The 15,539-nt window shown below is 41.0% G+C and overlaps 1 protein-coding gene across 1 annotated transcript in view; it reads right to left on the bottom strand.

The window, feature by feature from the left end:
* Positions 1–11,928: 11,928 nt before the first annotated feature.
* POT1 (protection of telomeres 1) overlaps positions 11,929–15,539 on the bottom strand; it is a 73,240-nt gene continuing 69,629 nt past the window's right edge. Inside the window, exons 14-15 of the mRNA XM_006896081.1 lie at positions 14,892–14,997; positions 11,929–12,041 (exon numbers count right to left, since the gene is read on the bottom strand). Coding sequence (XP_006896143.1) covers positions 11,929–12,041; positions 14,892–14,997 — 219 coding nt within the window. The remainder of the gene's footprint in view (positions 12,042–14,891; positions 14,998–15,539) is intronic.

Below are 15,539 nucleotides of genomic sequence, written 5' to 3'. Positions count from 1 at the left end.
CATGGGCTTTCATGGCTGTAATCTCCACAGCTCAACATCAAGAAGACAAAGATTCTCACTACTGGGCCGATTGGCAGCATCATGATAGATGGTGAAGAGATTGAGATTGTTAATAGCTTTAGTTTACTTGGCTCCACAATCAACACTCTTGGTACCAGCAATCAGAAAATTAAAAGATGAATTACATTGGGAAAGTCTGCTGTCTGAGACCCCTCCAGAGTACTGAAGAGCAATGATGTCCATCTGGATTGTCACTGCAATTACTTGCTATGCTTCAGAGAGTTGGACAATGATTAGGGATGATAGAAGAATTGAAACCTTTGAGCTGTGGTGCTGGAGAAGAGTACTGAATGTACTATGGACTGCCAGGAGAACAAACAGGTTAGTCTTAGGCCAGGCTGCTCCTTGGAGGCAAGGATTCTGAAGATTCGTCTGACATACTTTGGACATGTTGCAAGGAGGGACCAGTCCTTGGAGGGGGACGGCATACTTGGGAAGGTGGAGGGATAGTGCAAGAGAGGAAGACCCTCAATGAGATGGATTGATTCAGTGACTGGGGAAATGGTGGTAGCTGTGTCAGAGACAATAAGGTTGGCACAGGATAGGGCAGGGTGCAGGGATGTTGTACGTAGGGTTGCAGGCAACCCAATGGCACATAACAACAATCTCTACAGTCACAGGTTGCCATATATTCCCCCTAGCAGACTGCCTAGTGGGTTGGAATGTGCATTGGTTCATTGTTTTGATTTGCAGCTGAACATGTAATGACTGAGTTACCAGAGTGGTTGTGTTTGCTATGTGCCGTCGAGTTGGCTGTGATTCATAGTGACCCTGTGAACAATGGTTGTTCCCTGCCATGTCCTGAGCCAACTTCACCATCCCTAACACACCTGCCCTCATTGCCACAGTCATCGTGTCAATCCATCTCCTCCAGGGTCTTCGTCTTCTGTGGTGACCCTTCAAACATGATGTCCTTCTCCAAGGACTGGCCCCAGCTGGCAATATGTCCAAAGCATGTGAGATGGAGCTTCAAAATCCTTACCTGCCAGGAGCAACGTGGTTCCATCCTTTCCAAGACAGGCCTGTTTATTCTCGTGGAAGTCCAGGGCATGTTCAGTGCTCTTCTCCAGTACCCACTCAAAAGCATCAATTCTTCTTCTGTTATCCTTAGTCAGTGGATTTTCCTTGTTGGGTTTAGGAAGATCTGAGGCCATAAACCATAGAATTGAAGTTTGTCTATGGAGGCTTCAACTTTCCCCCAAGTGTTCTCTTCACAGACAGGACAGGATTTAGCTCTCCAAAAGAACACTGGTCTCTTCAGAGTGGAACTGGATGAGTTCTAGGATAAATCACTGTAGTCTTGGCTTTGCCTGTCTTACCAGATAAGAGAGCTGAATTGTCTCTTGTGGTTCAATGTACTCGGTTAAGATGCTTTGCGTGAGGTCTTGTTCTGAAAGATGCCCTCATTGTTACAGGTAACTGCACACAGTGCCATAAAGACTGAGGAATACTAGAAGCGAGGTTTCAGCAAATTTTAACTATCTAAATATGTGTCTTGTCTAGAAGAACCAAATCCCATTTTCTGAAACAGGTAAATTATGATGTATCACACAGCCTTTTTGTGGTCTTAAGGTAGAAAGTAATTTCGCAAATTCAATATTGGAAATTCAGTGCTTTCAAAGAGGTGTCAGTTATGGTCTGTGGGACCATAAAATACGCATTAAAAGATCTCACCAAATATTCCAGGATAAAAAAATACACTGTGATTTGCATTTAGATTTAACTAAAACTATAGGGACTCAACACTGGTAGTATATTATATCATTATTCTTTGTTTAAATCTCTATTATAACAAAAAAGAGACAGGTACGTTGAGAAATAGAAGACTATCGCAGTGTTAAGGTCTATCAGATACTAAGAAAACAATGCCCTGGTGACATGCTGAAAAGTCGCTAATGACCAGCCACTGAGGTGTTAAAGGCAAACACTTTTGAGTGGTGAAAGCATTGAGAAATCCACTGCATGGCTAGTATTTTAGTTGTAAGTGAACCAAATCAAGAAACTGAAAAATGGCCTAAAAACTTGCCCCTTTAGATTTATTTGCTAATACCAACAAATATGTTTATTATTCTTTAGTGTTTCCACTGTTATTCGTGAATGGCTCCCCATCACTTAGTCAAGCTACACACACACACACACAAACACACACAGAGAAAATATATTTGACTCTTATACTAGAATCAGATACATCAGAATGACTTAATAATTTTGGAATATGTAGCAATATTTAAGACTTTTTCATGTAATCACTAAAAAACCAAAAGATAAAACAACAAAAACAGCCTTCTGGAAAATTTTATTTCCTCCATTTTCAGAGCTTCCATTTAAAACTACTACTACTAACTAAATTGGGAGCTCTGGTGGTAAGAAACTGTACTGCAATCCCCAAATCCACCACGTGCTCCATGGGAGGAGAATGGGAAATCTCCTGTGTGACTGCCTGCCTCTGGAAACCCACTGGAGCGGGCAATTCTGAGGGCACACAACAGTTAACTAACTAAACCGCGTGGTTTTCAGTGCTTTATAAAGGCCGCACTTGGTAGTCCTAATATTGAGACAAACATACATGCCTAATAACACGGCATGGAGTTATTATTTCTTTTTAAAGTAAGAGCCATATTTGGTTCTTCGTTTGTTGGTAAGTGCCATCAAGTTGAACTTCAACTCATAGTAACACTATGAACAGCAGATCTGCACCTGGCCCTATCCTATACCATTTTGAAGACACTTCAGCCCATTGTGACAGTCACCATCAATTCCTCTTGTTGGTTTTTCTTTCTTGGATTCTCCGTCTTTCCCAGCAGGCTGTCCTTTTCCGAGCACTGGTACCACCTCCTAATGAGATGCCCAAAGGATGTGAGAAGTTTCATCATCCTGGTTGAACTTCCTCCAAAAGAAACCTTTTTGTTCTTTTGGCATTCCATGGGACATTCAGTACTCCTCTCCACATTACAATTTAAGGCCTCAATTGTTGTTCTGTTCTCCTTATTAACTGTCCAATTTTCAAATGTATAGGGTGCAAGTGAAAAACTATGGCTTGGATGGTTGTAGTGTCGTGTTCCAGTACATTCACCTTTGTTCAGAATCTTGTTATGTGTAGTCGAGTATGACCCACGGCAACCCTATGAACAACAGATCTGGACTCTGGCCTCTCGTGTGCCATTCTCACACTTCCTGACACAGTAAAGCCCATTGGAGCAGTCACTGTGTCATTCCACTTGGTTGAAGGTCTTCCTCTTTCACCCCAACCCTCTACCCTTCCCAGTACCCTGTCCCTCTCCAAGAAATAGCCCCCCCTAGCAACATGTCTAAAGTATGAGAGGTGAAACCTCATCATCCTTGCCTCCGAAGAACACTCTGGATGCATGCTCTCCAAGACATTCTTAGTTTGTTCTTTGGCCATTCATGGGATGTTCAGTGTTCTTCTTCAACACTACTGTTGAGAGCCTGGGCACCTCTTAAGTCGGGGTTTTTGGATTGTTAAACATTGCTCTCTAGCTCTTGATACTTTATTTTTAAAAGTTGTCTCTTGTGTCTATTTTTTGATAGCCTTATCAGAACTTTTAGAATACAGATAGAATTACAGAAAACAAATTATGTAAATAAATACGAGTGGACTTTTAAATACCTAGTTCGTACTTTGTGTTCTTTAAGTTCCATTTACATTTTTATCATTATGAAGAAATATGTACCAACAATATTTAAGAAGTGTGCTACCATTTTTCTTTTGTGGAGATGCTGTGTGGAGGCGTTGAGAACGGTCCAGCGTTTCACCTCCCGTCGGAGACTGTCCTACAACACTGCTCTTACTAGGCTGTCCTGAACCGCTGGTAGGAGAATTGCTTACTTGTATCCCAACAAGGTTGGGAAAGCACCAACATGTGCAAGTGGCGTGTGCCCATGCTAAGAGGGGTGTGTGCTGTGAGACCTGACGTTCTCATGAGGTTGTCAAAACCCAAAGTAAACCTGTCAGCGGAGCTTACGGTGGGTCCACATGTGCCAAGTGTGTCCGTGACAGGATCGAGTGTGCTTTCCTCCCTGAGGAGCAGAGAATTGTGTGGAAGTGTCAAAGCCACAAACACAAAGTCAGAAAGCTAAATATAAAACGGCGTTGAAGTAATAAAATCATGACTTGTGGTATTAAATAAACAACTGTGTTACTTTAGAAGCTTGTGTAATGCTGAAGAAGCACGCTGTTGTTGTTGTGTACCTTTGATTCAGAACCCACCCATAGCTGACCCCCCAGTGGGTGTTCAGAGACAATAAATTGTACAGGAAGAAACTGTCCATCCCCCGTGGAGCGGCTGGTGGATTCGAAACCGCGTGCCATTGGGATTGGAGTGCAGTTTCTCACCACTAGGCCACCAGAGCTTCCAAACAAGCAAATGTTGTTGTTGTTAAGTGCTGCTGAGTCGTAGATGACTCATAGCGACCCTATGAACAAAAGAACCAGACACTTAACTTTCATTGTTTCTCCATGTTCATAGGGTTTCCGGAGGCAAGCTATTATGGAAGTGGATGCCACTCCTGCTTCCAAGCTTGTTTTAATCTGGGAGCTTCACCAAACACCGTCCACCATGGGTAACCATTCTCACATTTGACACATCAGTATCACAGTGTTCAGCTTCACAGCAACCATGCACAACCTCTGCACAACAAATGGACAGACCGGTGCTATACCACTCGGAAGAATGTTTGACCAAAAACAATTAAAACTAGGCCTGAGAGCCACAGATTAAAATCACCTACCTTGGGCTTGGTAGCATCACTTTCTGTCCAGTAGGCCAACCGATCCCTCTGCTGCTGTTAAGTGCTGTTGAGTCATAGGCTACTCAGAGGATGCTTTATTTTCACCAACTACATAGAGTAATAATTCCAATTTAAAGTCTCTTTCCTACAATGTTACGATAGTTTGGTTCTATTGTTGCTCAGTGCTACTGACTCTTGATTCATAGCAACTCCATGAACAAGTGGAACCTCTGTCGTCACGGCACCGTTTTATCTTTGTCACACTAAAGCCCTAGTTGCAGGCACTGTATCGGTCCACCTAACTGAGGTTCTTTTGCTTTCTCATTGACCCTTAGTTTTCCCAGAATAATGTCTAAGAACAGTCCCTCCTGACAACACGCCCGATATATGTGAGATGAAGTTTCATCACCCACACTGCTGAACAGCACCTTGGCTGCACTTCCCCAAGAGAGATTTGTGGGATCTGTTGGTCCTCCATGGCACATTCAATATTCTTTGCCAACAGCGTAACTCAAAGGCATCAATTTTTCGGTCTCATACTAGGTCACTGTCCAATTTCCAAGTGCAAGTGAAACAACTGAAAAGAGCAAGTGCTGCTCAGTCTTTCAACTGACATCCTTGTTCCTTATCATTTTACAGTGGTCCCCACAGCAGCTTTGGCTGATGCAGTATGCCTTTAACATTTTACAGGGGTCCCCACAACAGCTTCGGCTGATGCAGTATGCCTTTAACATTTTACAGGGGTCCCCACAACAGCTTTGGCTAATGCAGTATGCCTTTAACATTTTGCAGTGGCTACCACGGCAGCTTTCCCCAATGCCGTATGCCTGTAGCAGTTTACAGTGGCCCCAACAGTAACTTTGGCCAAAGCACTTTGTCTTCTGATTGATTTCTTGACTGTTGCTTCCACGGGTGCTGATTATGGATCCAAATGAAATGAAATCCTCAACAACTTCAATCTTTCTTCCATCTATTATGATATCCCTTGGTTCAGTTGTGAGGATTTTTGTTGTATTTTCTATGACTATTTTGGTTGTATAAGTATTCCTAAAAGAACACACTGTTATTTCAGGAATAATTTCAGAGTAAGCTAAGCTTACCCAGCGATTTCAAATGGTAAAAGGGCTCCATCCTCTAATGGAGGACAGACGTCTGCTCAGCGGTTGGATGTAGAGACAAGCTGACTTTTTTCTAGGAGTTCATATTTCAAAGAAGGCAATAAGCATTCTGAAGGCATAGAAAAGAGAAAAAGCCACACAACACTGCTTCAGGGTTGGACACAAAAAGGTCCCTGTTTAGATAATACGGCAACAAATATTTGATGGACTGTTTTAGTAAGAGGTAATATGGTTAACATTTCAACAAATATATCTCCAAGGCTTTAAAATACTGACCAAATAGATCAAATAAAAGAAACTTTTTAAAACATCAGTTGTAAATCTCTTTATTTGGATGCTGTGGACAAGATGGGCAGGTAAATTCCAATATAAGAAAACAAGTTAGAGAATAAAAGCAAATACAGAATATATGCTTCCCCCACCTTTCTCTGTGTATACATATCCACGCATATGCACATGCAGACATGTATAGCAAAGTTACCATGTGGCCTACAGTTCAACGAGGGGGAAAACATTAAGATGCCACTGTAAGCTACAAACAGAGGAATCTGTGGACTAACCCAACTGGTGCATCTGAGGGAGTGCTCTGAACTTATCATTGTGACTGATACCTAATACTTCTCAACCCATCAAATGGCTCCTGAATGAAGAGACGTTTATCTCTATGTAAAATGATCATCACTTTGAAACTGTAATCCATCCCAACAGCTTAAATCACAATACTGCAGGGGAAAAGAATACAGAGTCATTCTCTGACCACCCAAAGCTGAGTCCCTGCTTGGTGCACTGCTGCACTGTTCCCCAGGACCTCACGGGAGGGAAGGAAGCCCTCTGGGATCCGATTTCTCCAGCTCACCAGGATCCTCGCCCTGCAGTGGAAGGCGTCTGACACTACTAGAGGTGTGGAGGGCTGGCTCACACAGAGACAGCTTTCATTTATCTACAAATGAAGTTCAAGGACTTCACTGTTACTCCCTAGGGCCTTCTCTCGCTAGAGCCTGCATTCCTGAATGGAAAGCATCAGAGCCGGCACTCTGTTATAAAGTGGCAAAGGCTGCGGTACTAGATTTTACACAACGTGCTATTTAAAAACCTAGATACACATAACATATACATGTTCTTAGGAAAAAAGTTGGAAAAATTAGACCAAATTGGATTACTGGCTGTGGCAAGAATGAAATCAACTTTACATGGTCTATGTTGTTTCAAAGTGTTACAAGGAGCAATTGCTTTTAGGTTGTTTTTTTTTTTTTAAAGGAGAGGGGAGAGGATGAAAAGAAGTTGGCTAAACCAAGGTCAACACTGAAATGAAATCTTAAGAATGGTGGGTTTTTTTCCCTTAGATAGCAAACAACATTTCTAGAAACTGCAGAGGAGAATTAGCTGGATCGAGTGTCACCAACAGGAACCCATCAATGACTTGACTTTTGAAATGAAACTGCAGGGTCAGCTGGGAAATATGTAGGCAAAAAAGATGGCCTGTTCCTGAGGGCTGCGATTATCTAAGGTCCAGATCTATCCTGATGGGCCCAGACCTACAAGTGGGGCAACCAGTGCCTTATTCTTTCTCCAGACCTATTTTAAAAGTAAGGAGTTCAAATCTACCAGTTGCTCTGTAGGAGAAAAATGGGCGATCTCTTCTCAGGTGATTTTCAGCCACAGAAAACCAGCAGGAAGGTCAGCTATGGGTTGGTTCTGACTTGACAATACACAACAACAACATTCAAACTATATGCTGAACACATCATTTGAAAACAATGAACAATGTGGCAGCTGGATTGAGGAAGACTCAACAACCTATGTTATGCAGACAACATAACCCTGCTTGCTGAAAGTGAAGTCTTGAAATACTTGCTGCTCAAGATCAAAAGACTCCAGCTTTCAGCATGGGTTATAGCTCAACATCAAGAAGACAAAAACCCTCAGCTTTGGGATCAACAGGCAATATTGTGACAGATGGAGAAAGGATTGAAGTTGCCAATGACTTCACTTTACTTGGATCCACAAATCAACACCCAGGGTAACAGCATTTAAGGATCAAAAGAAGTGCTCCATCGGGAGAACCTGCGGTCAATGAACCCTTCTAGGTGCTTAAGAGCAAGGTTGTTGGTTTAAAGATGAACACACACTTGACCCAAGCCATGATCTTTCCAATTACTTCTTACGCATTTTGAAAGTTAGACATTAAGTAAGGATGGCAGAAGAAAAAGCCATGGTTTTCAACTGTGTTGAGAAGGGTACTAACCGTTCCACGGACTGTCATCAAAACAAACGAGTCTGTCTTGGAGGAAGTGTTCCTTCTTGGAGGAAGTGTTCCTTAGGGGGAGGGCGGTGAGACCTGACCCCATGTATTTTGGACAAGTTGTCAGGAGAGGCCAGCCTCTGGAAAAGGACACCACACTGGGAAATGTGCGGGGGTCAGAGGACGTGAAGGAGACCCCCAACAAGATGGATTGGTGCAGTGACTGTAACGGGGGCCCTGAGGATGTAAAAACGTGAAGGATGGCACAGGATTGGGCCGGTATAGGGCTGTTGTTCACAGGGTCACTGTGATTCGAAGCAGACTCAATGGCACCTAACGATAGTAACAATCACCAATGTGTGGACACAGCTCCTAAGGTAGAGAGGGGTGTTTAGCATCTTTATTCCATCAACGTCAGTCATTGCATGGTCAAGTGGAGAGAACTCCCAGTGTGCAACATTTACGGAGGTGAAACAAGTGCTGCACACGCACCGGCAGGTGGAGTTCAACTCTCCAAGCAAAGCGCTGCAGGGGATGGGGACCACGGGAAGTCTCGGGCAGCTATTAGAAATCAGGTGCCTCCGATTCACTCAGGTCTATCTGTATCTTCCAGATAGAGATAGGGCAGTGCAGGAGGACAAAAGCTAATCCTGATGAGTGTGGGGGAAAAGAACATTGCAGAAACTGGAAATGAACGAAGAGGCTGTGCATTAACTTCCTTAAATTCATAAATCTGAAAGTCTACTGGGATTCTCATAGATAATAAAATGGGTAATGATCATACCCACTGATGAATGTTAGATCTACATAGATACATTTTTCTAGGGGAATTATGAGAGAATATGAGTTAGCCAAAACTCAAAAGAACGGGAACCTCTTAATACTACTAGTTAGAGGTTATCGAAGAAAAATTTATGAAATATACTGCAGAACACTGTTTAAAGATGGGTTGAATTTTCAAACAATAGCACAAACAATAGCACAGCACCACCTTTCTCAATTTCCTACTCATATGTTTTCACATATGCATGTGTGTACCCCCAGACACAAACTCCATATAAAAAAATTTAAAAGATCAAAAGAAAATACTAACAGAAACTGGAAGGAAATTGCACGACAAATAGGACTGACAGGTTTGGTGGAAAATCATAATCAGAAGTTGGTCCCAGCTTTGCTGTGAAACAAACAACCGTGGCTCTGAAGGTGTCATGGGGATGTCCTTCCTTCCTCCACCACCGACACCTCCTGCCATTCAGACGTGGTCTGCTAATCAGAAAAGCAGGCGACCATTTCTCCACTCAGTACCGAACGGGGCATGTCCAGAATGCCATTATCCTCATCTCACTGCCTGCAACAGTTTTCTGTATTTGTTTAGATACTGTAACTCAGGGAGAAAGACACACACAAAAGATGGCAAGAAACTTCTGGGTAGCAGCTAATGATGGGCATTTTGACGTTAATGATCCAGCAATTCAGCCTCTGAGAACCAGGCTTTGGACTGTGAGATCTTACACTATAGGGAGACATCGAAGTTTTAAAACAGAGGAGAAAGGCTTCAAGTTGAAGTCCTTGAACTGGTGTCTCGTTGCTGAACTCTCCTGATGGTCCAGGTTCATGGTTAGGGTCATGTTATTTGTTATTACGTGTCTTCAAGTCAGGTTTCAGAGGCAGTGAATCACGAGGGTGGAGACTGCCTATCTTTCTCCCATGGATTCGAACCTCCCTGGGAGATACACTGGGTATCAAAATGCCTCTTTGTATTCAAAACCAGAAAGGTGGGGGACACAGCAGAAAGAAGAAATTAAAACAATGATGACAAAGTGGAGTTCATAAAAAAGAAGAAGAAGTAAGAAATGACTAATCTTCATAAAAATTCCCAACAAAGCATTGCTTTATATACCTAGAGTTGCCTCAGGTTGTGCATTCTTCTGGACCAGGTACTTTGTGAAGGCTGAGAAAGAGCGAGCCTATCTTGCCTCTGTAGACCTAACAAGTTGTCAATACTAAAAGTCATCTGAGGGCTTTTATAATTTTTTCCTGAAAAATATTTTGAATCAAGAGTTTCCTCCTAATAGAAGCAGACCCAGTCCTTGTCACAGCCTCAAGCACACTGACACAGCACAGCCAGGGATGGGAATAGACCCGTGACCTAGACGAGAACTCAAGGGCCCAGGACAGAAAACCCAGTGTTATTATGAAAGAAATCAGATACTGAATCCCTTTTCCTGACAGTGCTGAGTGACTTCTGATAGAATATGAACACACATTACCCCCTCTTATTACGAACTATTTTCAGTATTATGTAAGATATTTAATGCAGGATTCATTTATAGTCACCTACATAATAAGTTTTTCTCCAGAATCCTGATAGGGCAAGCTCTGGACAGAGATTAGATGAAGTCAAGAAGTGAATCTAGCTCTTAGTCAATTTACCTTAACAATCAAGCTTCGGGATTTTTAAATTAGGAAAATAGGTTGCTGAGGTCAACTCCATGTGATGTGTTAGCACGGCGACTGGTGTGCAGACAGCTAGAAGCACCTCGTAGGCAGACACACCTGCTGTGGTTCTGCACATGACACAGCGTGTCCTGAGACAGACAATGAACAGCTGAAGTGTGTACCCTTATTCTTAACAAAAATGGAACTAGGTGGATGTGCATGTCAGGCTTATGCAAATAATGAATACATGTACATACACACATATATACAAACATTTGTATAAAAGTGAATAGTCATTCTACATTTGAAACAGCCTGCTAAGTAAAATCAGATTATCCTGACTTAATGATTCAGTTGTTTAGTCTGTGATACAGATATACTTCTTATAAGACTTTTAAAAAAATGGTAACAGGGAGTTCTGGTGGCCTAGTGGCAAGAAGCTGCACTGCAATCCCAGGGGTAAGCAGTTTGAATCTACCAGATGCTCTGCTGGAGAAGGAGGGGCATATCTCCTCCTGTACCAGTCAGATTCAATTTGACGGCAGACACACACACACAAATAAAAAAAAATAATAAAAAAGGGTAACACAATTTACATCACTAACAGACTGAAATCCTACCACTTTTTCAGAGATGAAACAGAGTCACTAAATTCTAATGCATCGAGAACACAGGATATAATTATTCTAAAATGGTCACCTAAGCAAACAGCTCTGTCACCTGTTTAAATTCAATCACTTGCTCAAGTTCACTGTAGCTCCCTTGAAGGAACACTTCTATAATCAGTTCTTGTTTAAACAGATCACTCTCTGCAAAAACAAAAAAGAAACACATAGCCACTATCAGCTATTTACCTTGCATTCCATAAAAGCTAAGAGGTTTAAAGGAAGGACATTTTCTAATCCTGTGCCTGTGCCCTTGGTAAAACCATCAGCGCTGCTGAGTGAGAGACAAAGAGAAAGGGAGAGAGGGGGAGAGAGGGAGAGAATGAAATTCCAATTGGAAAAATGATTTTGAGGGAACAAACAGCTTCTCCGGAAAGAACACAAAGAGTGACTGAAAGCAGAGGCCTCTCTCTTTTCCACCCTAGAGCCCCCACACTGGGTCGCTGGAGATGCAGGGCTGGTTTGTACTTTTTCACAGGAAAGCACGGGGATGACAACACCGTCTCCATTTGTCTAGAAACCTTCAAGTGGGAATATGGACTGTATTAAAAAAATAAGAGCCAAGACCTAAATGTCACGAGATTTATTTATAACAACCTCACAGAAAAGAATAATGTTTTTAAAAATTACATTATTTTACATATGCTAAGTTGAATTACATAAGATCATCTGCAACCATTGTGTCAAAAATCTGATAGCATATTTTCTGTTCTGTTCCATTCGTGACATTATATGACTTGATGATGCATTCCAGCCATGGATATATGTCTGCAAAACAAAGGAAAAAAAATATGTATGTAACCACTAAAACTAAACACATAAACACAGACCTCTGAAATAAGCATACAGCTATGCTGAAAACACATTTTTCAATTTAGTTTGAAAAGTAAAATACACTTAGCAAATGGGACGACGCTGTGCTGCAAACCCAAAGGTATGTGGTCTGAATCCACCAGCTGCGCTGTGGGGAAGGATGGGCCATCTCCTCTGCAAACCGGCCGGAGGGTCAGCTATGCCTCAGTTTCTGCTTGATGGTACTCAACACTAACAATACTCATCTGGATTTATACTATTAACAATACACTAACAATACACACTGGATTTATACTATTAATTTGCATTAACTGTAATTATTTCTCCTTTAACAGATAAAGTGATTGATTTGGAGTTTTCAAAATGTTTGACAGCAAAAGTATTAAGTTAACTTATCCTCAACTGTTATTCCTTTCTAAATTGCTTATCAATCACACTAGATATTTTCTTAGGTGCTACGGTGGCAGAGTGATTAAAAAATCCAGCTGTTAATCAAAAGATTGGTGGTTTAAACCTGTGAGTGGTCTCTTTCCATTAGAGAAAGATGACTTTAAATCTACAGGTTTAAGGTCTTGAGAACCCTATGGGACAGCACTATCCTTGCTTCAGAAATAACTTGATGGCAGTGGGGGTGGGCCTTTTCTTGAAAGAAACTCAACAAGGAATTTCAGATCAACACCTGTTTGGACGAATGAAGCTTCTAGCAGCACCAGGAATTGAATCCAGACAATGGTGGAAGCAACGGATGACATTTCTAAGCTTTGATTATGATCGTACAGTAAACATATTAGTAATATCTAAAGAAGTTGCTTATGATTTCTCATGTTCTGGTGTTAGAGATATTCAATACTGAGTGATCAGTACTGGGGAGCGTAAAGCGAGACAAGCACTCTCACATGACTAAGAGGACCATATAAATCTACATACGGAGGTGAAACATTCTTGAAAAGCAATTTGATGGTACGCATCAAAAGCTTACCAGTCTCATACTTTCCCATATGGCATTTTATTTTCAGAAATCTATTAAAAACTCAAGAGAGTAATTAAAAGTGAATGAAATATATAAAAATCTTTGTGAATAGTAAAAAATTTATGATCTAAATGTTCAGCAGTAGGAAGCTATTTTTTAAAAATCCACTCACTAAGATTTTTTGCTCTCAGAAAAACTGGCCAACACAAATGAAAACTGACAACACAGAAAGGTGTCAAAGCTAAGCTCTGTTACAGATAAACAAAAATGCCTACCTTTCTGGAAATGCTGGAACATGCAAAAATTGACCAAGGAAAACAAAATCTGAATGAAAATAGTCTATAAAAGTTTAATCAATCAGATCGTTTACAGAAGAAAAACTGTTAGAAGAATCAAATTGTCTTAATATGATTTAAGCCTGGAAGTTTTAACACATAGAAATAATGGCCAAGAAGCCAATCTGTGGCAGTAGTTGTAACGTGACCTGAAAATACACCCATTCCTCACTTACTATGTCATTATCAGCATTTTCCATTTATGATGATGAAAAAACCATATCCAAGTCTTTTGTACATTAACAAGGGTGGGGGTGACCGGGGTGGAGAGCCAAGGGCAGAGGGGAGGGGATGTTTTAGAGACAGAGCAGTCAGGTCATAAAAGTCTCTTCTTTCAAAGATGCTTCTCCACCATTTTTGTAGTCTTGCTAGAGCCAGGGAGCCAAACCTCACTTGACCACAGGCTCATCTGAAAGGCTGGTGGAGAGGAGACTGGAAGCAGTGGGGCTAGAGAGTTCAGTCAGGTGATAACAGAGCTCTGTTTCCCCGAAGGTGGTGGAACACTCAGCCTACCAACAATACCATTTCCTAGCCCAGTGGGCTCCTTAGCGGTGAGATCATGCTGTGAAAAGGGGACCTGTTCTGCCGTGTGCATCCCGAGATATGCTAGGATGGCAGTGGAGAGAGGGTACAATTCTGACTCTCTCATAATGTCTGGTTTTCACATAACAACCTAGTCTTTGGAACTCAACTATGTTGACAAGCGAGGAATGGGCTTAAATGGTGGATGAATCAAATGCTTACATCGTACAGAAAACGATAAGTTGATAAAAATAATTGTATAAAACTTGTACAATTTGAAACTATTTAATATCAAAAGAAAATTCATCAGTTAATTAGAAAGTGGCTACCTGGAGGTTATAAAAAATGTTTCTTGCCAAGTATTGTCAATATTGGTATAATTTAAAAAAAATGTTTTTTAAACAGAATGTTGTTGCTGACTGCCATCAAGTCAAGCATGACTCATAGCAACCCTATGCACAAAAGACCTAAAGCCTTTCTGTAACTATTGTTCTCAAGGTTCATAGAGTTTCCAGAGGCATGTTGTTTAGGAGGTAGATGCCACTCCTACTTCCAAGCCTGTCTTAAACAGAGAGCTCCACCAAACACTGTCCACCATGGGTAACCGTTATGACATTTGACACCCCAATGGTACAGGTGCAGCATATCAGCAGCCCCAGGCTCCCTCAGTACAGTAAACAAACAGAAAAGAGCTGTACCACTTAGAAGAATGTTCCTCCAAAATATAATAGCCACCATCTTTAAATACAAAGGCCCTCCCTGAGGTCTTGTTGACTTTAATGTTAAATATTCTTGTGATAAAAACTGCTTGCCTTTATGATACTTTGTAATACTTAAAAATTATCATAGAGTAATTACTCTCTACTTAGTGATTAGAGTCTGTTATCAAAATATTCACATTTTTATAGATTCACAGATGAGTTATATGCTATTATTATTATTTTTTTTTAAAGTGTGTAGGATTAAATTATTGCCTACCGATTTTTCTTCCTGGAGGACAAAGCAAATCCATGATCGCTTCCATTTTATCCTGAAGGTCATCACTGGTTAGGATTTCTGATGCTGGTATTTGGAAAAAATGGTCCTGTCAGAAAGTAAACAAGAGAGTTAAAAATGAAATTTTATCTAAAATTTTCATTAATAAAAAATTCAGTGTTTCCTAATTACCTAAAATAATCTAGACTATTTGGCTATTATCAAAACTAAGATTTATATATTCACATGTCGATATAAGCTTTGAAATCTGATTTATTACTTTAAACACGTTGCCGCACACTTTAATATTGACGACCGTGCTTAGAAACACATTTTGCAAAAAAAAAAAAAAAAAAGAAACACATTTTGCTGTCATTTGCAGCAATGTAATCAACAAACAGTTTTGAGGCATTTCACAATCAAACTAACTCTGACTTCATGATAAAAATAAGAATTTAAAACCAGCCTGACTACTTCTTTCATACGTAGGGGAAAAAACGTGAGTATAACGCATGGCATGCACTTATTTCATTTTTTATCTTCCCCGACAGGTTATGAGCTTCAAGAGGGAAGGGATTTTGCTTGCCCTGCTCACGGCTGAAGTTTCTATCATACACAGCAGTACCTGTCACACAGCAGGTGCTCATTAAA

Source organism: Elephantulus edwardii, unplaced genomic scaffold, assembly GCF_000299155.1.
Source record: "Elephantulus edwardii isolate Elephantulus edwardi_28Jun2011 unplaced genomic scaffold, EleEdw1.0 scaffold00181, whole genome shotgun sequence".
NCBI lineage: Eukaryota > Metazoa > Chordata > Mammalia > Macroscelidea > Macroscelididae > Elephantulus > Elephantulus edwardii.
The sequence above is the reverse complement of the archived record's forward strand: the minus strand, read 5'-3'. Positions and strand labels throughout refer to the sequence as shown.